Source organism: Artemia franciscana, chromosome 6, assembly GCF_032884065.1.
Source record: "Artemia franciscana chromosome 6, ASM3288406v1, whole genome shotgun sequence".
NCBI lineage: Eukaryota > Metazoa > Arthropoda > Branchiopoda > Anostraca > Artemiidae > Artemia > Artemia franciscana.
Window position 1 is genome coordinate 25935160 of NC_088868.1, and position 23403 is coordinate 25958562.

The 23403-nt window shown below is 33.4% G+C and overlaps 1 protein-coding gene across 2 annotated transcripts in view; it reads right to left on the bottom strand.

Moving 5' to 3' along the window:
• Positions 1-1012: 1012 nt before the first annotated feature.
• LOC136028239 (uncharacterized) overlaps positions 1013-23403 on the bottom strand; it is a 37115-nt gene continuing 14724 nt past the window's right edge. For both annotated transcript variants that reach the window (XM_065705967.1, XM_065705968.1), the window contains exons 4-6: positions 10691-10859; positions 7652-7830; positions 1013-1382 (exon numbers count right to left, since the gene is read on the bottom strand). In XM_065705967.1, the coding sequence (XP_065562039.1) occupies positions 1077-1382; positions 7652-7830; positions 10691-10859 (654 nt within the window). In that variant the 3' untranslated portion in view covers positions 1013-1076. The remainder of the gene's footprint in view (positions 1383-7651; positions 7831-10690; positions 10860-23403) is intronic.

The following is a 23403-nucleotide window of genomic DNA, read 5'->3' on the forward strand; positions in this document are numbered from 1 at the left end:
CCTATTAACAGAACGGGCTTTGTTCTCGCATCGTAAAATAGACCAATACTCGTGGACATGACCTGACGGCCATGCGAGAAAAGAAATTGATTACTATCTCGTTTCCAGAAAACGGCGTTCAAGTCTAACAAATTTACAAGCCTATAGAGGATCTGGAATCGGGTCTAATAGTAGTAAAACCCTGCCTGATATTGAAAAGAAATGACAATGCCAGAAAGACACCATCAAACCCACTTTTCGATCGCAAAAACTATTTCATATGACAGTAAAGAGAACCTTTCGAATCGATTTGAAGCCCTGTCAGCATCAGATGGTGCAGACTATTAGCAACGTTGGGAAAACGTGGAGAAGTGTTAAAACAAAGCAGCAAAGGCAACAATAGGCCCTCGCAAAAACCTGAAGATCAGTGACTGGCAACTTGTCATTGAATGAAAAAAAGCAAAGCTGATCCTTCCCCAGAAACTAATTCCTGAGTGCCTGAGTGCTCAAAAATGAAAAATACAAAGCCACTGATAAATCAGCAAAATCACTCGAACAGACAAGCGGAAACTGGTTGAGCGTAAAGCGGCCAAAGGAGAGAAAACAGAAATAATGGATGATTCCAGGGCATTATACCGAATAGAAAATGAAATAACTGAAAAGTCTTTCATCCAGAATGCACCAGTTTGAGACCCATGGGGAAACCTTGTTATAGTAAAATCAGCTGTTGACGAAAGCTGGGCCTGACGCTTCGAAGAGATAATGATTAGAACGCCCCTACAACCACCCTCAAATTAAAGGAAGAAATAACGACGAAGGCAAAAACATAGATTCAGAATTTGCATCTTTAAACCAGTTTCATTATATTTGTCCAATTGACACAATTTCACAATATTCTGTCTAAATGAATCCTATTTCTCTCACTTCATCTCTCTTTCTCTTTGTTTCTCCCTATTTTTCCCCTTTTATCTTACTTTTCACAATTGTCTTGTTTCTTCTTCTTTGGATTTCAATCTCTCTTTTTCCCTTCTAATTTCTCATTTGAGCTATCAAAGTTTATTCAAATAAAAAACAACAAAAATACATACGAGTAAATGCTATTTAAAATCATCTTCTGTTGCATCGTATTCTTCAGGAAAAAACCTTTCTATTTGGCTTTCTATGTGCTCTTCTACTCTAAGTCTTGCCTCTTCAGCATAAAAGTCTTCAGCTTCCTCGTCAGCTTTCCTTTCTTTCCTCGTTCGAGCCTCCTTCTTTGCTTCCTGTTTCTTAAGAAAAGTACGAATGAGCACGGAGGAATCAACCTTGTCATTTACTTCATTCCGTAATGGCAAGACTAGTGGTTGTGGAAGTCTTGACACCTTTTCTACTCTTTGTCTGGATTTTTTCATCGCAAGAACAATCTAAAACATAGAAGTCCTCAAGAAAAGCAATAATTTATTTCTTTGACTAAAAAATTTTTTCTGGTAAACATAAATTAAAAATACACCAAAAAGCTCACTTGCACTGATTTCAAATCTTTATAATTTCCAGCAGAAGGGATCATCAACACTTCAAAAGCCGTTTGTTTTTTACTCGAATGTCAGTATGTTTGTCAACTTTAACAGATTCCTTATTAAAACTTTTATGAATGGAAAGGGAATGCTCCTTATTAAAACTTTTACGAATGGAAAGGGGTTGTCCTTAAGAGAAATAAATTTACTATCTGGAAAGAGTAGAGCTCTACACATATTCTTCCTTTGACAGAATGATCGAGCTTTACTATGCGAAAAAAAAAGTTTCAAAGACATGAAAGATAAACCATTTTTTAGCCGGCTTTGAAAGCCTTCAAAAAATATTTGGAAGAACTCAGATCAGAAAGGATCTATGCCCCTTTATCCTCCTAGCAGGAGGAGGTAATAAAGCCTAAAATAAATTCGGGTTAGAAATGTGTACCCCCGTGGAAGAGTTTAAAGCACATAATTAAAACATAATACGTAGTGGAAGTTATTATTTTAAAACTTATTTTCAAGAGCCAATTTTTTATTACTGTTCTAGTCTCTTTAAAGTGTTACTCTTTATTATAAAAAAGAATTAGGAATGAGATGAAAGCGGTGAAAGAGTATAAAAAGATGTTAGTGAGCACCAAGCCACTTACAGTCATATCCAGTACAATTTGCGAAGTGCTTCAATATTTTGTCAGATTTCTTTTGGTCCCTATTTGACGCATTGGTAAAGGAAATATGGGCTTTATTCCTTGAGTTTTACCTTAACAATTAAGGAGCATTTAGTTGCAATTAACATAATGAAGTGAAAGAAAAGAGTTTGTTAATTCCTGATAATTATCAACTGAATATAGAAAACAAGACTGGTTCCGTATACTTTTTGTATGTGAAGTCTCTTTACTAACCTCATTTATTTGAGAACTATAAACACTTTTATTTTATACATTTGAATGTATTTAAAACTGTTGATGGCAAAGAGACATCTTTAATAGTGAGAAAAGCATCCATATATGCACATCCAAGGCAGATTTCTACTTTTTTTGCCTTTAAAGGTTTTTTCCTATTTTAATTTATCACGAAATATTTTACGAATAATATTTTCTAATTTCATTAAATATTGATTTATGCATATATACACATTATTCTTACTTTAAGCTAAGTCATAAAAAAATCAGATTATCTCTTGGAACTTTGCCAACATTTTGCGAACTCTTCTGAATATCATACGAACAATCTATTTCTTCGAAATTTACACCTCTTTATGACTAAAGTATTTTTTTTTTCACTTTCTTTTTGACTAGCTGTTTGAGATTCGGAACCATTGTTTATCAGTTTTATGTAGAGTTTTTATTTTCTTTATATATTTCTTTTTTTCCTAAAAGATATGAAAATATTTTATTTTGTTTACATTTTGTTTGATCATTTCAATAACAATTAGCATTTTTCCTAATATGCATTTTCATATTTTATTGTGGAACCAGCACTTTTTTTGCCTTTTTTGTATAATACAGACAGCTTCAGTTGACTACAATATTGTTGCAAGCGTCTAACTTATTTTGTTCTTGCAAAAATTGGGGAAATCCAGCCAGAATAATGAATATGACTACATTTTGGACAGTTGCATAAAATTCTTGCCAAGGTCCAAAAAAGACACATTTCTCCTGTCCTTAAGCCAGAGCCTACAGTGTGAGGGCTGAAGAGAAATTTTAGTCACCAACGACATTCTGAAGTTGTTCCACCAAACTTAGTTTCTTCGAGCCTTGATTCTGCTTTCAAATAAAAAGTTCCGTTCAAGCAGGCAAGCGTTAATATAAGTTAGACTAAAATTTAGAAGTACTTAAGATTTGCAATGGCTCCCGGGCCCCATTCAAAATATTTTCTTAGAGTAAAGAGTAGAAAAATGAATATATACGAAAAAAGGGAAAATGTTCCCATCAGTTCAAAACTGCTGTCATCTAATTTTGTAAGCTAACTTTGATTGGAATTTCGGGTAAGTTTATTATTTAATTTTCTGCGTTTGGGAATGAGGCGGAGATCACGTGTATATTCTAAAACTTGATAGTTCTCTCACCACTAACATAGTTATATAGAAAGTTGTGCAACAGCCAGGAAAACTTCTTAGCTAAGAGGGTTACAATTTTTTTCGATGCTAAACAGTAGTCCTTGGTGAGCTGATAAAAATATTGGATATTAAGTTTTTGTAAGAAATCCGATCATGGAAAACACCATTTTGAAAACTTGAAGAGACTGTACTTCAGTGTTTTAGTGCATATAAGAAAGAAAAATCGATTGTGTGTGCTAAAATGAACCAAGTTCTGATTCAGTTCAAGCAAGAAGGAGGCACTAAGTGGGCTGAAGGCTCCTCCATCCAAACCCTCCTCGGTAACTTTTTAACATAAAAGTTAGCAAGTTGAATGTTGTTTGAACCAAAATCATACAGTCTGTATGACTAGAGAAACAATATCGGCAACTGGCCTATCTAATTCTCCTCTTCCGCCACCCCGTGGGCCCATACACCATTTCCAGATTATTAGGACAAAGACATACATACTGCACCTTGTTTGAATCGGAGTCATACAAGCATTTTTAACCTGTATGACACGATATCCAAAAAGGGCCCAAAGCCTCTCGCTCACTTCATCACCTACTTCCTAATTAAAAATTAAGCATGGGCAACTCGTTTGAACCAAAAACATAAAAACATTTTCAGTTTAGTATTATTCAAGGTGCAAAGTAGGCACGTAGCTCCTGCAGCCACGTTTTCTCCCATTGCCAACATCTCAGCAGATAGATATCCGTCACGCACCTTGTTTGGCCTGGAATCACATAAGGATTTTAAATTGGTACGATAAACAATCGAAGTACCAGAGACCCTTGAATGTTCCCCCTCCCCACAACCAAATTCTCTATAGCACAAAGGTAGGCATCCTGAACTTTGTCTGAGTTGGGGTCTTAAAAATATTTTTCGTCTTTATGATTCAGGACACAAAGTAAGGCCCAGGACCCCTACCCCAACTATCCCCACCCTCTCCCTATGATTTTGCATAAAATTGGGCATGTTGCACGTTGTTTATAGCAAAATAACGCAAATATGTTCGATCTATATTATTGGATGTGCTAAGTGGGCCAAAGGCTTCTCTAACAGCCGCCGACCTTTGTATCACCAACTTTTTAGGAGGAAGGTAGGCATATTGGCCCTTGTTTGAACCATAATTACACACGGATTTCAATATTTATGATTAGAGCACTGAGGTGGGCAAGAGGCTCCTATCAATTCCCCCCCTAAAGTTTCATAACAAACCTATTCGTGCCACAGTTTGTTTGAACCAGAATCCTACAAGAACTTTTTATCTTTATGACTGCACGACCAATTGAGGACCAGGCATCGCTAACGTCCCCCACCCATCCAACTCCACACTATCAGCACAAAGGTAGCCATGTTTCACCTTGTTTCAATTTACGCCGTGTAACAGTTTCAATTTAAATGATTTAAAGAGCAAAATGGGCCCTTGGCTCCTCTAATACTTTCTCCCCTATCCCTCTCAGCTTTTTATCAAAAAAGTGTAAAAGTTGTATCCTGCTTGAAGCAGAATCGTAGAGAAAAATTTGAACCTCTATTATAAGAGGAGCAAATAGGGTATGTGTCAAATCCAACAACACCAACGTTTCAACAAAAAACACAAACAGGGTTTTTTTTCTCATCGATTTGCTTGAAACCTGCAAAGTCAGTATCTTTGGTCAATGAGACATGAGAAGGACGATTTTTAAGAAGTATACTCCATCTTCTGCATGAGATTGCTCAGATTCACTACAAAATTACACAGCAAGTGATTTGCGCCAATATACAGAGAGAATAGATTTTTCAGCGCTGAAATATCAAAACAAAATGTCTAGATGCGCTTGAAATTTCGCAGCCAAGAACCTACAAACAAGAAGACTTTAGACATGAAATTCTAAGTTTTCACCTTTACAGTCCGTGCGTAAAGTATAAACATTTAAGAATTCTTTCTGTATCACAAAGATTGACTTGTAAGCAAGAACCATAAAGCTATTCATCTTCAGGGACAAGGGGTTACATATATTTTTGAACTTGTCTACCTTTTGATTGTTTCCAATATATTTTAGGCTAAATAAAAATTTTCTTTGCGCTAATGGTTAAGCAACAATTATATGTGAGAAACACTAAAGTTTGTACTAAATACGAAAACAAAATCTGTTTTTACCACCAAATCAGGGCCAAGTCCAGGATTTTTGTGCAAGGAGGGGGAGGGGTACCAAAAACCAGGTGGGCGAAAAGTTCCAAAGGTGCCAGTAGCAAGATACCAAAAGCTGCCAAACAAGCTACAAATTTAATTTAATATAACTTACAGTTAGAATTATCAATAGATTTCTTAAGCACAGTTAACATTGAAATTCTAAGTCAGGGGCAAGCTATATACTAGCCATAAATATCATACTCCATAATTTTATATGTACCATTTTATCAAAAGTACTGTATCATATTTATAGCTTACTGCTGTTACTTTATGGATGGAGTTATACATTCCACTGCTATTGGTATTATAAAAACAATGCATACCCAACTGCACGCTTGATACTCATTGATCACTATATTACAACTATAAAAAGCACCATTTGATTTTCTGAGGAAACAACATTGATTGGCAGCCTGGCAGTCACATGCATTATGAAGCTGTGATATTACTTTTGCCCTACTGTAATCCCTAAAATAAATAGATAATTGCTGCTACAACGTAGTTGAGCTGTTTTAGGCTACTAATCTTCCACGTTCCAGCTTTTCCATTACCTGCTTTAACTATATGTACACCTTGATAGCTCCCAGCCCTTTCAAGATTCTTTCAACTGACGAATGAACATTTTTGAGAGAATTTGGCAATTTGTGTGAGATTTGGACAAATATTCAATTTCAGTTGAAGAGAAGCGGAGTAAGTAAAAACTTGTCCACAATAGCTAAAACCCCACCTTTGCTGGTTGGGAAAAGGGTGACAGCAATGAAATCTTTGAATAAATGGTTTGCGTGTAATTACCTAGCTCCGAAATTTTCTAAAACTGAATTCATGATTTTCGGGTGGTCACAACAGGCGGTATATAAAATTACCATAGATGAGTTAATTGTAAATCAACGTAGGATAAAAAGAGTAATTTCATATCGTTACATTAGGATCATTGTCGATGAGCTTTTATCTTTCCGTGAGCATTCTGATTATTTAAGATTGAAACTTGCCTATAACTTAGGTTGTCTTCATAGATTGAAACATGTGTTTCCTTTTTCCATCCCTAAAATTTTATACCATTCTCTAATTGAATCATATCTTAATTATTGCCCTGTAGTTTATCTCAACACATTTATGGTCCATCTGCAACCTCATTAGATAATTTAGATCAAGGCAATTAGAATTCTGGGCAATTTTGTTCATCGCCCTGTGGGGCTTAAAAATCTGTCACAAACCCGAACTTTATATATTTTTCTCAATACACTTAATCTCAAACAACTGAAGGACGTGCATACAACAATGTGGAATTATGATATCGAATCCTCAACAAGTTATTCCCATGATTTGGGTATCATTGGGACACTTCTCCTACCCACCACACCCGCTCCAAAAAGTATCACCTTCCGCCAATCAAATCAGAAAGAGCTAGATTCTCAATTAGATACCGGATTCCTTATATTGTAAATAAACTTAATTTAGTAGAAATATCCCAAAGTTTCGTGGGCCGATTTTCTTTGAAAAAACATATTTCAAAAAAGGTTCTTTGCCTGGATGTCGGGATTGATGGATGATAGATTTTAGTATGTATTTTGTTGTGGGGTTTTCGTGCTAGGGCGGCCTCCACTGTTATCTCCTACCCTGTATGTTTTTTTTGCCATGTTAATTTTTTTTGTTTAATGACGAGATGCTGTGTTTTTTCTATGCATTTTACTGTCCCAGCCTTACGAGCTCTACTCTCTGTTGGGGCATAATATTGTTTATGTATTTTTTAAGTTGAATTTAATAAATTCCTATTTTATTTTTTTTCAAACAACTTGAAAAAAGTAGTGAATGAGTTCATTGAAATCGTAAAAAGAAAAAAAAGAAGAAAAATGTTTCGGTTTTGAATTCAATTAGAGCGAAATGTGCACAAAGAGTTAATTCAATAAGATATTAAATATTTGGAAGTACTACCTTTGTCATAATATCTTCATGTCGCAGCCCATAGATATCCGTTCTGATCGCCGGTAGGTCTACATCCTCTATTTGGACTTCTTCCTCTTTATACTCTTTGTCTAACCCTGACAATACTGTAGATTCTTTTGCAGAATTGATTGATTCAAAGACTTCTTGCAGTTTTTGCGTGTTTCGATCTAAAATATTCACAGACAAAATTAGCACCCTATTAAAATCCTGTTTTTTAAGATTTCTCTTTTTTGATTGGTCCAACTGAATAGCCTTCGCAGCGTAAAAGAAGCCTACATACTTTTCAAGATATATCTACCTTCATTAAAAAAAAGAAGTCAACTTAGCTAACAGACAGCTAGATTGTAGGCTTTGCAAGAAGATTCTATGGACTTGCTTCAAACTGAAATTGTTTTTTTCCTCATACGGCCTTATTTTCACAAAATTAGTGGATGTGGAGGTAGAACTTAAAATATATATATACATTTTAAAGAATTTCAGTCGCCTATTGCAAACGTTTCAGTAGTTCGTGAGACGTCAGTCTTCTTGAGCGAGAGAAGGATAGAGGAAGACAATGAAGGAAACAAATGATGTAAATGGAAGAAATGGAGACAACAAAAGAATGGAGGAAGCAAGGGATTGAATTTAGAACAACTTAGCTCTAATTCAGTTTCTAAGAGTTAGATCTATATAACGCTAGCCACAACACATTGTTAAACGTTTTTACAGAATCAACTTTATACTTGGAAGCAAAACCGCAAAATGGTTATTAAGAAAAATCTTCTAAGCACTTGGCAAAAATTTAAAACGAAACATTGCAGCGTCTAATTCAGGAAACTGGTTATATATACAGTAATACATTAATGTGTTATATTCACATTAATGTGAGCCTACAATTATTTGCCAAAGATTTATGACAATTCAACTACCTTTTCATTAGCACGCATCTGGAACAAGTGCTATAACTATAATTTCCCTGTATCCATCTGAAGAGTACCTTCCAGGAAGTGGAAATTTTGGTCTTGGCACATACCAAGAAAAATTACGAATAATAAATTATTTGAAAGGAAGAAGAACGTACCATTTTCTAGTTCATTGAAGAATAACGTACCTTATTAATCATAATAATAAATAATAAATTCCCTTTATTGCCATAATAGCACACAGCTAGCAGCGGACGTTACACGTTAAGACAATATAGCACAAAATAAAATGAATTATAAAAATTTTACGTTCATCCTTGTAGTGCTTCAGAAAGTAAGAACAAAAAACGATAGATACCCTTTTGAGGGCTTTCGGTATAGAGGACAAAGGACTTCTACGGAAGAAAACGGAATAATATTCAATTATTACCTACTGTAGCCGTAATTTCTTTCGGAAAAGAATTTGGTTAGGACTAAAACGGTTCAATAATAGTTAAAGGCTTTTTTTAAGGTGGTATGATTTCCCTTAATGTTAGTTTTTGGTACATTTAGTCTTCTAAACAGAGCAAATCTGAGTCACCACCTGTCATTGGAGCACCTGTATTTAAGATTCACCGAGTTTCAAACTGTTTTTATGCAAACTATAATGCCGGCTAAAGATATTGGATATGTTGAAAGTATATGAGCCAACAAGAGTCATTGGTGAATATACAATCATGAATGAACTATGGATTCATTTGTAGTAGTTCTTGTAATCAGCTTCCTTTGTTATGTGTCCGGAGGTGACTAAACACATCTCATGCATACTTGTACCTTCAATGGCAGCAAAACTACGACTATAGCAGACTTAGTGTTGAATATTTTGCATTAATATTGTGTTGTTAGTATTGAATATTTTACAATACACACCAGTTCAGAAATCTCTTTTCCTAGTTGCTACACTTTAAAAAGAAGCTTATCCCAGTTTAATTTAATCATTGGAAGGAAGTCATAGATTCAAATCTTTTAAAGTAGAGGGACACATCAGTAATTCAAAAAAGGAATTGTCCTTGTTGTTCGAGACAGATAAACAAATTCTGAGACAACACTGGTTAAGCATGATGAAACGAAAAAATTTTAGAAGAGAAAACTAGGAAAATACCAGCCAGTGAAATAGAGAAGAGATATATGCAAATATTTCAATCGAGACCTCTGCTCGACTGTCCTAAGGACAAAATAAAAACCAAACCTTCAAGTCATTCCTGTATCAGGTTTTCAGCCATGGCAATTCCAATAGTGTTTTTTTTTTCCATCCGACGCCATTTTTTAGGGGGTTTTAGGCTATCTTTCGGAATTTATAGAATTTATTTTTGGTATCACATTTAACTATTGAGACTAATCGAGATAACCGTTCCTGAAACAGAGAAGTTACCATTCCTGGATCAAAAACAAAAGGCAATTTTTTCTCACTAGCTAGTTTTAACTAAAACGCGTTTTGTAATTTTTGGTTACTATGGACTGTGGTTCGTTATAGACTAGGTCGCAGCAATCGACCTATGATATAAAACCCTTATCTTACTTATGAATATTGATACAATATATATTTTCATTAAAATACAGATTTTGAGAGATCATAGCTTTGGTTCTGAGCATTTGATTGAACCCATATACATCAGGTTATTCAGCTGATAATTTTGAATCACTTCTAAGTAATATTCGAGTATAGCTTTCCTATTCAGAAAAAAAGGTCCGACCAATTCTTTTATATTTACAATACGGGAAAACAGCACAGATAATTGATATATCATCACGGTCATACCTGAAGGTCGCACCTTGTATTTTCCAACCTCTGAAAAAATTCCCACAAAGCATTTACTTAGCTGCATTTAAGGGGCAGATCAACAGGGCAATATAGATTCAATCTCACTTCAATCCTCCTAATCTACATTATCATGCTGGTCCTCCATTTGAGAACAGCTGAGCAAAAGGCTTTTAGCAATAAGCTCATAGGTGTTAAAATTTCGAATACGACTTTTGGGTGTAAAAGCGACGATTCATTTTTTACGCTAATCACAAAAAAAAATCACCTCAGAGCAAAAACCTAAAATTAGCACAAGTAGAAATTCAAAAATTAAGTCTAATATACCTTGGGAAAAGATAATATGAGGAATTCGGCCCATAAGTCCAAGTTCTGTTAGCCTTTTTCTCAGGAGACCAGCGTTTCTGTCCAATATTTTTGAAGTTGTTACATCCGACTCGTCTCCATTTGGAACCCAAAACACATTCAGTATTTGCAAGTCGTTAGTAATTTTTACCTAAAATAAAAAACGATAGCAATAATCAGAGATAATTACTTGAAAGAACATTAAAGTCTTGGCAATATTCTTTGGAGTAGCCTCAAGTAAAAAAAATGTGTTATAAAGGTGTATGGCTAATGCCCCTGAAAAATTTTTCCCATGTGTAAGATTGAGCAGCCAAAGAGAAGGTAAGGAAAAAAAAAATAAGAAAAGATGGGATTCTGGGATACTCGATCTGTATTCCAAAATACAGGCAGAATGTCCTATGTGGTATAAGATTCCCTATGGGATTTTTTTATTTCTTTTAATTCTTCTTTTCGTGTTTTTTTGGGACTGGGGTGGATGTATTACAGCAGGATAGGATTATAGAAAGATTAAAGAAAAAATTTTGTTTGCTTGTTTGAAATAAAGAGTTGTGTCCGATTTCAATATGCTTGGCTCTGCCTTGGAGTTGGACTCCATATTATTTAAAGTAAATAAAAAAAAGTCTCTTGAAGATCCTTCACACGGGAAAACATTATGCTGCACTTATAGTTGAGGCAACCTCAATCACAAGGGGTGAATCGGTGTCATGTATTACAGAGGTCAGAACCAGACGAAGTCCACGGGAAGTAATTTCTTAGTCCCAGCCCGTATTTCTGTGCACGTCTATCATAGGGAAACACCTCTACAGTTGCCACTAAATTCATTTTCCCACCTCGTTTTCTTTATTATTTTTCCTGCTATGATAAATCAACCTCCAGAAAACCGAAAAAAAATTAAACTAAATGCCCTAAGATATTGTACGCCATATACTCTATCCGTATTTTGAAATATTGATAGATCTTTCGAAATCTTTGGCTCCTCAATTTTAAATGTGAAGTTAGTTACTTACATATCGACAAATTAAAAGATGTGCTGCTAAAATGATACCATATTTTTCCAGCTTTACCAAAATCACAATAAACGTCAAATCAATTGAAGAACTGGTACAATTTGAGCTCAAAAGCATTCAAGTTTGTTTCCTTCACTGTTGGCAATACAGCTAATACTGAAGCCATTAACAGTATATTGAATTTATGCATTAGGATTAGGGACATATATTATGTATATATATATATATATATATATATATATATATATATATATATATATATATATATATATATATATATATATATGTATATATATATATACACTATCTCTTTAAACGAGCAATTGATAAATGAAACGAAAACTTACCAAGTTTGGAGTTCGATTGCAATTCTACTCCAAAAAAGGAGCACCAGCGCAGCTGAGAGTTCAGCTGAGATAAACGTCCGCGATCACTTGGATTGACCAAGAGTAATACCAGTATTTTAAAGTCTTTGCAGTATGCGATGGTCAAGCTCATGATGAAGCGATGAGAGTTCAACGGGAAGGGAAATCGGTGGCAGTTGAAATCTCAGCTATGCTGGTGCTCCTTTTTTGGAGTAGAAATACAATAAAACTTCAAACTTGGTAAGTTTTCACTTGATATATCAATTCTACTCCAAAGCGGAGCATCTTAGCTACGCTTTCGAGTTTAACAAAGGTTTTAAAGTTCACCATGAACTAAACCGTTACTAACAATCAATAATAACCCTATTTGTAAAAAGCGGATATTGTATGATATTCATTTATAGTAAGATGTTTCAAACACAAAAATGCAATGAGTAAATTCCAAAGACAGATAACTGTCGTCCACTTTCTATTGGCTTGTCGTAGAGCCTTGCTTTAAGGTGGGACATAGAGAGAGACCTGGTGCTATGAGCACCACAAACACTGAAATTTATAACTGCAGGAAATAACACTTCTTAGATCCATCTAGAAATAAATAACTTGGACCCAGCAACATGAGGCTTAGACGATGTAAGAAAAATTGCTTCGTCTCTATTTAGATATTTCGTCAGTCTAATATAAGTAGCTAGATATATCACCGGACGCAAGAAAGGCAGAAATTTAACCAATGATTTGTGGTTGCACGGTTTCGTTGTTTTTAACAACACATTGATTTGAAAAAGAAAACTTTCAACGTCATTATGTATCATATTACCATGTGACAAACCGGCCTCTTTGAACTCTTTCACAAGCTGATAAAATCAATAAATTTGCTAATTTTCGTGTTTGTGTCTTTGTTTGAATATTTTCAAAGCTGGTAATCTAATGAGATCGAATACGCGTTCTACATCCCAAGTGCAAGAAAGCTTGAGAAGACTAGGTCGTCTATTAAAGACACCTCTATGAGCTTCTTTTGATTTAATTACTGCCTAGCTGGAGACTTGGTAAAATTGCCAACAAAGCACTCCAAAGCACTGCTAGCAGCATTAATCCACTATATCCAACACCTGAGTGAAGAAGCTCCATAAGAAAGGTCAAGGTCTCTAGTAGAGTTGCCTCCAAGGGCTGGGTCAAGTTTCTTCCACAAAAGTCGACCCTTTTTAAATGTAAACCCTGTATTGGTGCCTAGTCGAATCCCGCCATCCATCCATGATAATATCGACTACGGAACGAGAATATCCTTGGCGGTTAAGACCTTGCTAGAGACGACGCAAGCCACTAGGCGTAACGTCTTCGACAATGGATGGTTCAAAGTCGGCTTCTGTAGCAGAGACAAAATAAAAATATTATCTGGTAGAAGTATGGGAATTCATACTAAAAGCCTTAATATTAACGAATATTAGACTTATGTGGTCCAGTTTGGAAAGATCAAAATACCAGTTGCCTGATTCGTATCTGCTTTCTGAAGGCTATTCAGAAGCAAACTAAATGGGAGAATGCATAGAAGAAATGAAGCTTCCGGCTCGTTGCAATTGCATCTACAAAAAAACATTCTGCATCTGGTTTCCAAAAAACAAATGGTTCAATCTGAAAACTTTAACTAGTTGCAAACAAATACGACTGGGATACCAAAGAATTCATAGATTTAAACATTCAATTTCCATATTTTTCATTATCAAATTTTCGTGATACTTCACTCCAGGCATACATTTAGCAGATAACCACCCTTATCCTGCAAAACCAGCTGCCAAATCTTAGTTACGAAATAATTACAAAACTCAGATTTTAATCCTCTTTTTTTATTTATATAAGCTACTGCGGTTTTATTGTCTGAATACAGCCTTTTTTTGTGGCTCCGTGAGCTAGATCTTGCGTTCCTAGAACTAATTTCAGGACTCCGAGAGCCATCAAGTACGAGTTCGAAACTCAAGGCTCCAAAAGCAATGATTTGTTCTTCGACCACTATCCACTGTTGGGAAGGTTGGATGCATGTCTTTGCTATTCTGAACAAAGCTGTTTAATCCCAAATGAACAGCTTTTGTTTCTAAAACATAGATGTCAAATCCCTTTTCTTCTGAGGACCATTCGCCCATGACCGTTTTTATGGAATATTAATCCACAGATGCCCAGCCTAGTTTTGATGTATCTTCACAAACAAATTTTTGTCAACTAATCTAGGCTCAATTGCTTTAGAGGAATGATTGAGGATATCCAACCACTATTGCATTTCCAAACTCACATCGGATGTTAAAGTTATCTTGGCCGCAAAATTGCATGTGTTTTAGTGCTTGAGCACTTAACTACTCCGCTTTCCGGATAAAGGCCCTAATTTCTGCGATAGTTTGGACGGGGAGCGTCATTCTGTCAGTGGCAATAACGGTCACCCTTTCCAAGTTTTTGGTCTTCCAAATGATTCTTCCAAAGCCATCACGAATTTGGCTTTGGATGATGTTTTGGCAGCATCCTTGCCAAAAAGAAACTTCGTCACTTTGACCTCAGGAGCACATAAAGCTGATGCTACCATGGGATCTGGACTCACTTCGAATATCATCGAATGAGGTTTTTAGACTGAGATCATAATCGGTGAGGCCAAGCATCTGAACTGTATCTGTTAGGCTTTTGACAACCTTTTCTTTGATACCATGATTTTCAAGCTAAAGAATCGCATTTGCTGCCTCTAAAAAATAAAAGGTTCAGTGAGCAATAGCCCGCTGCATTTGAAGTGCCTTAGCATCCCTCTGTTTAGCCCAAGATGAGAAAGTGGCCCAAATTTTACTGTTAACTTTGGAAACGTCAATTTTATTGATATTTACAGTCCTAGTGTGGCACTCAAATAAATCCTTCAGCTTCTTTATTTCCAGAGACTCAGGTATAGCTCTGTTTGTAAATTTGGCAAGTTTTTCCCGGATCTTGAGACCTTCCTTGGTAACATTCTTAGAAACCTTTTAAATAGAGAGTCATTTGACGTACTTTGTCTTAATCTTTTGTCTTTGTGCTTTTCCGGAGAAGCTTTCTGTTTTCTGGCATTTCTTTGATCATAGATTTCTTATGGGGCACGCAGAGCCAGTTCTGGGGGATTTTAGAACCTATTTGTGGGCTCAATGAGCTAGATCTTGCGTTCCTAGAACTAATTTCAGTGCTCTGAGAGCTATATCAAGCACGAGATTGAAACTCGAGGCTCCAAGAGCAATGATTTGTTCTTCGACCACTATCCACTGTTGGGAAGGTTGAAACAAGAACACCTCGAGTTTTGGCCAATTCTTGAATCGTAGTCGACTCTGGACTAAGAAGTTTTGAAACGGTATCCCAAACTTTTTGAGTTTTTATTTACGGCAGGAAAATACGCATTGATTGCGAATCTAACAGAAAACCCAGAAATTCTACTTGTTGACTTGAATTTTTCAGTTGAAAGACAAACCCTCAATTCTAACAGTGATGTCAATGTTGTATGAATGCTGTTTTGACATTCTGAAAATAAACTTCCCACAAAAGCTGAATTATCCAATTAAACAACGGATGAATACCCTTTGTCAAAGTAGGGAGAAGACTGGTTTCATATATCTTGTAACAACCCTTGGGATCCTGACAACCAATTTGGCATTTAAGGCTAGCAATAATCTTCTTCAACCAAAGCCACATCAGATCATCAAGATCAACAAGACATGAATAGTAAACATCGACAAGGTCAACGGAGGTCATGTAATAATTTTGCCATTAAGAGAACCGCAGACTAAAAGTTTCCATTTTAAAATGGTGGTATTCAACGCTTTTGTTTAACTCTTTAATATTCAGAATAAATTGAGAAAAAACCATTTTTCATCGGGACCGCAAAAACGGGAGAAATACAAAGTATTTCCTTTGTTCTGAACTCGGATCTTCGACAATAGCATCTTTATGTATAAAATATCAACTTCTTTCTTTATAACATACAATTCTTCAAAAGTAAAACTTCAGCTCTTTGTTTTAAAAGCTTTCCATGGTGCTGTCTCAAATTTAATCTTATAATTTGAAGGTACAACATTCAAAATATTTAAATCACTGGTTATTAACTGCCTTTTTGAGACAAACGTACTAATTCTTCCCGTTTTAAAGTTATCAGACAAATGTTGTAACTGGCTAGTGAAATTTACAACAAATTCCTTCAATTGCCCTCTACGCTTCTCACGATCATGATGTTCATCCACGAAATTTTCCAACAAGTCAATCACTATCTCATCATAACACAGTAGAAGCAACGTATATACTTATACTGTACAGCACAATCACTCATTAGTTAGTTTGATGTTAATGCAGGCGAAAGCGAACATCAACTGGTATTACTCTTGGAGTCAATTCAAGTCATCACGGACGTCTATCTCAGTTTAACTCCCAGTTTAAGCGTAGCTAAGGTGCTCCACTTTGGAGTGGAATCGTGCATGTATTTATTAATTTTTCTAGAAAAAGGTTCCATATTTTTTTAAACTGGCATCCTGACACATTTTAGCCTAAAAGATCAATCTACATAGGTAAGTCATAAGTTCAAGAAAATTCTTTAGGAGATTTAATTTTGGAAAAAAATGTTTATTTGAATGACGTCATATTTATGAATACATTCGAAAAGCATACACACGTCGTATATGCCTCGTAGTGATTGTATCGTTTTTAGTGTATATAATTTAGGCAGGCAAAACTACACAAGAAACATGATGGACAAGAATAATCATATGACTGACGTCATATTTATAAATACATTTCAAGAGAATGAATTACATCACCCCCCTCCCCCCAGGAGTCAATGTATCGTTTTTATATCTATGACGCATGTGACATTATGTAAGGAGCATAGCACGTTATAAAATACCAATCATAATTAGTCTATTTACAAAAGCCGTTTTAAGTAGTTTCATAATAACTTGAGGACAAATGAACAATCTAGACCAACACACATGACAAGACCAATCCGACTCTTGAACATGCAACATATAATTGTCCATGGGAAAACAATCCGTATTCAGATTTATACCTCATTTTTCTAACGATTGCCCTTGAGCTTTGTTGATGGTGATTGCTAATCGAACATTCCCTGTGTCCCCGTCGTCATTTATATATCCCCCTGTGCCCCCCGGTGTCCCAGTTGTAGTTGTGTCCCTGTGTCCCGGTCGTCATTTGTGTCCCGGTATCCCAGTCTGCAATTTCTCTTTGACTGTCCCGGTCGTCATTTATATTCCCTCTGTCCCGGTTGTCATTTGTGTCCCGGTGTCCCTATCTGTAATTTCTCTTTGAGTGTCCCGGTCGTCATTTATATTCCCTGTGTCCCGGTCGTCATTTGTGTCCCGGTATCCCAGTCTGTAATTTCTCTTTGACTGTCCAGGTCGTCATTTATATTCCCTCTGTCCCGGTTGTCATTTTTGTCCCGGTGTCCCTGTCTGTAATTTCTCTTTTGAGTGTCCCGGTCTGTAGTGTCATCCTATAATAACGTCATTTACAAAGCCTTATATACTTATAATGACCTCACATGCAAACCCACAAACAAACAAACATGCATATATACAACTTATTTATATATATATATATATATATATATATATATATATATATATATATATATATATATATATATATATATATATATATATATATATATATATAGTTTCTTTTTAAGTTTTTTTCTTTTTTAGTTTTTTCTTTTCTCAGTGTTTTCCTTTTTTAGTTTTTCTTTTTTTTTAGTTTCTTCTTTTTATTGACTTGTTTTCTTTTTTAGTTTTTTTAGTTTTTCTTTTTTTTTCAGTTTTTTCTTTTTTTCAGTTTTTCTTTTTTTGTTTTTCTTTTTTTTCATTTTTTTTCTTTTTTAGTTTTTCTTTTTTTTTAGCTTTGTAGCTTTTTTCTTTTTAGTTTTTTTTTTTTAGTTTTTACATTTTTCTTTATTTTTAGTTTTCGTTTTCTTCTTTATTTTTCAGATGTCATATGCAAACCCTCAAACATACAAAAAAACAAACATGCTTTAATACAGGACCTGGAGATCGAATCATGCTGTAGCAATGCACTGCAGGGCCGACGCAGGGACCTTAGCAGTCAAGAAGCGTTGTTAATCTGATACAATACAATACAAACATGCTTTAATTTTTTTTCATTTTTAGTTTTTTCTATATTTTAGTTTTGTAGCTTTTTTAGTTTTTTTAGCTTTTTTCTTTTTAGTTTTTTCTTTTTTTTAGTTTTTTTTTCTTTTTAGGTTTTTCTTTTTTTTAAGACGTCATATGCAAACCCTAAAACATATAAAAAAAACAAACATGCTTAATTTTTTTCTTTTTTAATCTTTTTCAAAGTTTTTCAATTTGTCAATGTTCATTCTAACATTGACACTTGGAAAAATCTTTACGTGCCAAGCATGCTAAAGCTCAACAATTTATAATAAACCTCAAAATTTTGGGTATCTGTTTTAAGGTTTTTTTTTATTTTTTTGTTTTTTTTTGTTTTTTTTTTAGTTTTTTACCTTTTTTCTTTTTTCAGTTTTCTTTTTCAATAGAAGATAGATATGTTTTCTCTTCCTTTTTAATTTTTTCTTTTTTAGTTTTTTTCTTTTTTTAGTTTTGGCTGAAAGTTTTGGCTGAATGTCAACCATTCCTGTAGCATTTCTGATGTGTCTGCCTGACAACCTGTGCGGACATTGTGTGTTTTCGATTTAGTTTCATAGAGTATCTACATATCCCAAATTTTTCACCTATTATCCTTAGTTTTAATAACAGTAGCAGTAGTAGCTGTAAAATTATTTGTAGTTGCCGAAGCTTTAGCGGCAGTAGTAGTAATAGAAGTAGTAATAATAGTAACAGTAGCAATCGTATGAGTAAAAGCAGTAGCACTAGGATGCAAATATTTTCTTTTGGTTAGTTCAACATTCCTCACAGCAAGCCCTGTTGGTTTCAACTTCACAGACCAAATTGCATATTTGCATACACAGGGCGTGTTCTGATTCAATGCATCTTCCCCCCTCAAAACTTTTTGAAATCTGTATGTTCATATATTTTTTAAAATTTTCATCTCAATGCTCTTAGCTCTAAAAGTAGTTGCAATTGAAGTAGTAGTAGTAGTAAATGTAGTACTAACAGTAGTATTAGCAGTAGTGTGAACATATTGCCTATTGGTGCGATGATCTTCCTCTTTAAGTGTTATCTGAAAGTTTCAGCTTGATAACCAAATCAACTCTTGAGATACGCTATTTTCACAATGTGCATGCACATAGCGTCTTTTGATTTAGTTCAAATTTCCCCTTAATACTGTAAATGGATTAGTGTGTTAGCAGTAGTTGTGGTAGTTGTAGTAGTGATTGCATGTAAATATTGCCTTTTTGATCATCTCCCGTATCATTCCCCGAATTTTCCAAATTAATATACTCAGTTATCCCTATGTTGTGCCCTTTTCAGAGTCCGTATACACAGAACGTGTTTTGATTTAGTTCAACACCCCTCAAAATTCTCTCAAAGGCTCGCCTGAATACTCTTTGTCTTCTTGGAAAGTAAAGCTCAAACATGCATAACTTTCTCAATAACGTATACTATGTGTAAACAATGAAATAATTGCCTAACGTACAGCCCTTATCCTCACGATTGTGGGGAGGTTGACATCCCCAATACTAGAACTTTCAACAATGCTGAACAAAATGGCTATCTTAAAATTTCGATCGGATAAGTTTTGGGGAATAATAGGCATGGAGGGGGGCTTTTGACTCTTAAAAAGGGCACTAAAACTTCCGACTTCCAATCAAATGAGCTCCATCCGATACAAAGTTTATACAATTACCCGTTCCATAAAAACCTTATATGCCCTGGGCATAACTTACAACCCTTGCCAAAAAACAAAATATTTTTCTAAACCAATTTACAATAGTATTGAACCCGTTACAAAAAGACCTTTGAGACTAGCTGCCAAAAAATCAAGACTTACTTTGAAAGCTTGTATTTAATTATTTTATTTCGTTTGAATGAATTTATCATCTCACATCGTTTTATTTATTAGTCCTGGTTGAACTTCATTGAAGTAAGGATGCTATGGCTGTTTTACAAAGTTTTTAAAAAAAACATTTTTAGTTTTAAAGTTCGCATTATAATGTAAGTGTATATCTATCTATATAAAAATAAGTTGTCTGTCCATTACGCCAGATTATATCTTCTATATATATAAAAGAAAACAAACTAGAATGTAAAAACTGGAAATTGCATAAATATTTCGAAATATTTTGACAATAGATTAAAGTAATTCGAAAAAAGAAAAATGGTAAAAAACTAAAAAAAAAAAACTAAAAAAAAAAACTAAAAAAAAAATCAAAAATTAAAAAAATTAAAAAAAGAAAAATAAAAAACGTATAAAAATAAGTTGTATGTATTTTTGTATTGAGGGTTTGCATATGACGTCTGAAAATAAAGAAGAAAAAGAAAACTGAAAAAAGAAAAATGGCAAAAAACTAAAAAAAAATAAAAAGAAAAAACTAAAAAAAATATAAAAATTAAAAAAAGTTAAAAAAGAAAAAACTTAAAAAGAAAAATGTAAAAAAAATAAAAAAATAAAAAGGTAAAAAACTAAAAAGAAAAAACTAAAAAAAAGCTAAACAACTAAAAAAAGAAAAAACTAAAAAAAACTGGGAATTGCACAAATATTTCAATATATTTTGACAAAAGATTAAGGTAATTCGAAAATCTTAAAACGGATACCCCAAATTTTGAGGTTTATTATAAATTGTTGGAGCTTTAGCTTGCTTGGCACGTAAAGATTTTTTCAAGTGTCAATATTAGAATGAACATTGACAAATTGAAGAAAACAAATCAATAAAAAGAAGAAACTTAAAAAAGAAAAACTAAAAAAGAAAAAAACTAAGAAAAGAAAAAACTAAAAAAGAAAAAAAACTGAAATGAAACTGTATCTATATCTATATATATAAAAATAAGTTGTCTGTGTGTGGATCTGTGGATGGATCAGGTGACGTCATGTTTGTTCGCATATGACGTCTGAATTATTTCACACTAATACAAAAGAAGAAAAAAACTAAAAAAGGTAAAAACTACAAAAAAAACTAAAAAGAAAAAAAAACTAAAAAAGCTAAAAAACTAAAAAAAACTAAAAAAAGGTAAAAATCTAATAACTAAAAAAAAACTGAAAAAAATAAAAAAAGGCAAAAACTACAAAAAAAATAAAAACTAATAAAAAAACTAAAAAAGCTAAAAAACTAAAAAAACTAAAAAAAACTAAAAAAAGGTAAAAAACTAAAAAAAACTAAAAACTAAAAAAGAAAAAAACTAAAAAAAAGGAAAAAACTGAAAAATAAAAGAGAAAAAGAAAACTAAAAAAATATGAATAAATATATATAAAAATAAGTTGTTTGTGGGTTATGTCTGTCTGTCTGTCTGTCGAGTGACGTCGTGTTTGTCCGCATATGACGTCTGAATTATTTCACACTAATACAAAAGAAGAAAAAAAACTAAAAAAGGTAAAAACTACAAAAAAAAACTAAAAAGAAAAAAAACTAAAAAAGCTAAAAAACTAAAAAAAACTAAAAAAAGGTAAAAAACTAAAAACTAAAAAAAACTGAAAAAACTAAAAAAAGGCAAAAACTAAAAAAAAAACTAAAAACTAATAAAAAAACTACAAAAGCTAAAAAACTAAAAAAACTAAAAAAACTAAAAAAAGGTAAAAAACAAAAAAAAACTAAAAACTAAAAAAGAAAAAACTAAAAAAAGGAAAAAACTGAAAAATAAGAGAAAAAGAAAACTAAAAAAATATTAATAAATATAAAAAATATAAATCTATATATATAAAAATAAGTTGTCTGTGTGTGGATCTGTGGATGGATCAGGTGACGTCATGTTTGTTCGCATATGACGTCTGAATTATTTCACACTAATACAAAAGAAGAAAAAAACTAAAAAAGGTAAAAACTACAAAAAAAAACTAAAAAGAAAAAAAAACTAAAAAAGCTAAAAAACTAAAAAAAACTAAAAAAAGGTAAAAATCTAATAACTAAAAAAAAACTGAAAAAAATAAAAAAAGGCAAAAACTACAAAAAAAATAAAAACTAATAAAAAAACTAAAAAAGCTAAAAAACTAAAAAAACTAAAAAAAACTAAAAAAGGTAAAAAACTAAAAAAAAACAAAAATTAAAAAAGAAAAAACTAAAAAAAAGGAAAAAACTGAAAAATAAAAGAGAAAAAGAAAACTAAAAAAATATGAATAAATATATATAAAAATAAGTTGTTTGTGGGTTATGTCTGTCTGTCGAGTGACGTCGTGTTTGTCCGCATATGACGTCTGAATTATTTCACACTAATACAAAAGAAGAAAAAAAACTAAAAAAGGTAAAAACTACAAAAAAAACTAAAAAGAAAAAAAACTAAAAAAGCTAAAAAATTAAAAAAAACTAAAAAAAGGTAAAAAACTAAAAACTAAAAAAACTGAAAAAACTAAAAAAAGGCAAAAACTAAAAAAAAACTAAAAACTAATAAAAAAACTACAAAAGCTAAAAAACTAAAAAAACTAAAAAAAACTAAAAAAAGGTAAAAAACAAAAAAAACTAAAAACTAAAAAAGAAAAAACTAAAAAAAAGGAAAAAACTGAAAAATAAGAGAAAAAGAAAACTAAAAAAATATTAATAAATATAAAAAATATAAATATAAATATAATATAAATTAGCAATCAACAAAGCACCGAGACACAAATGACGACCGGGACACAGGGAGTATAAATGACGACCAGGACATAAGTAAAAAAAAAAGCTAAAAAAACTAAAAAAATGGTAAAAACTACAAAAAAACTAAAAACTAATAAAAAAACTAAAAAATCTAAAAATCTAAATAAACTAAAAAAGAAAAAAAAGAAAAAGGAAAAAAATAAAGGAGAAAAACAAAACTAAAAAACGAATGTATATACAGACCGGGACACCGGGATACAAATGACGACCGGGACACAGGGAATATAAATGACGACCGGGACACAGGGACACAACTACAATGGGGACGCCGGGGGGCACAGGGGGATATAAATGACGACCGGGACACCGGGACACAAGGAATATAAATGACGCCCGGGACACTCAAAGAGAAATCACAGACTGGAACACCGGGACACAAATGACGACCGGGACACAGGGAATATAAATGACGACCGGGACACAGGAACATAACTACAAAGGGGACGCCGGGGTGCACAGGGGGATATATAAATGACGATGGCGACTCAGGGAATGGTCGATTAGCAATCACCATCAAAAAAGCTCAAGGGCAATCATTAGAATCATGAGGTATAGATCTGAATACGGATTGTT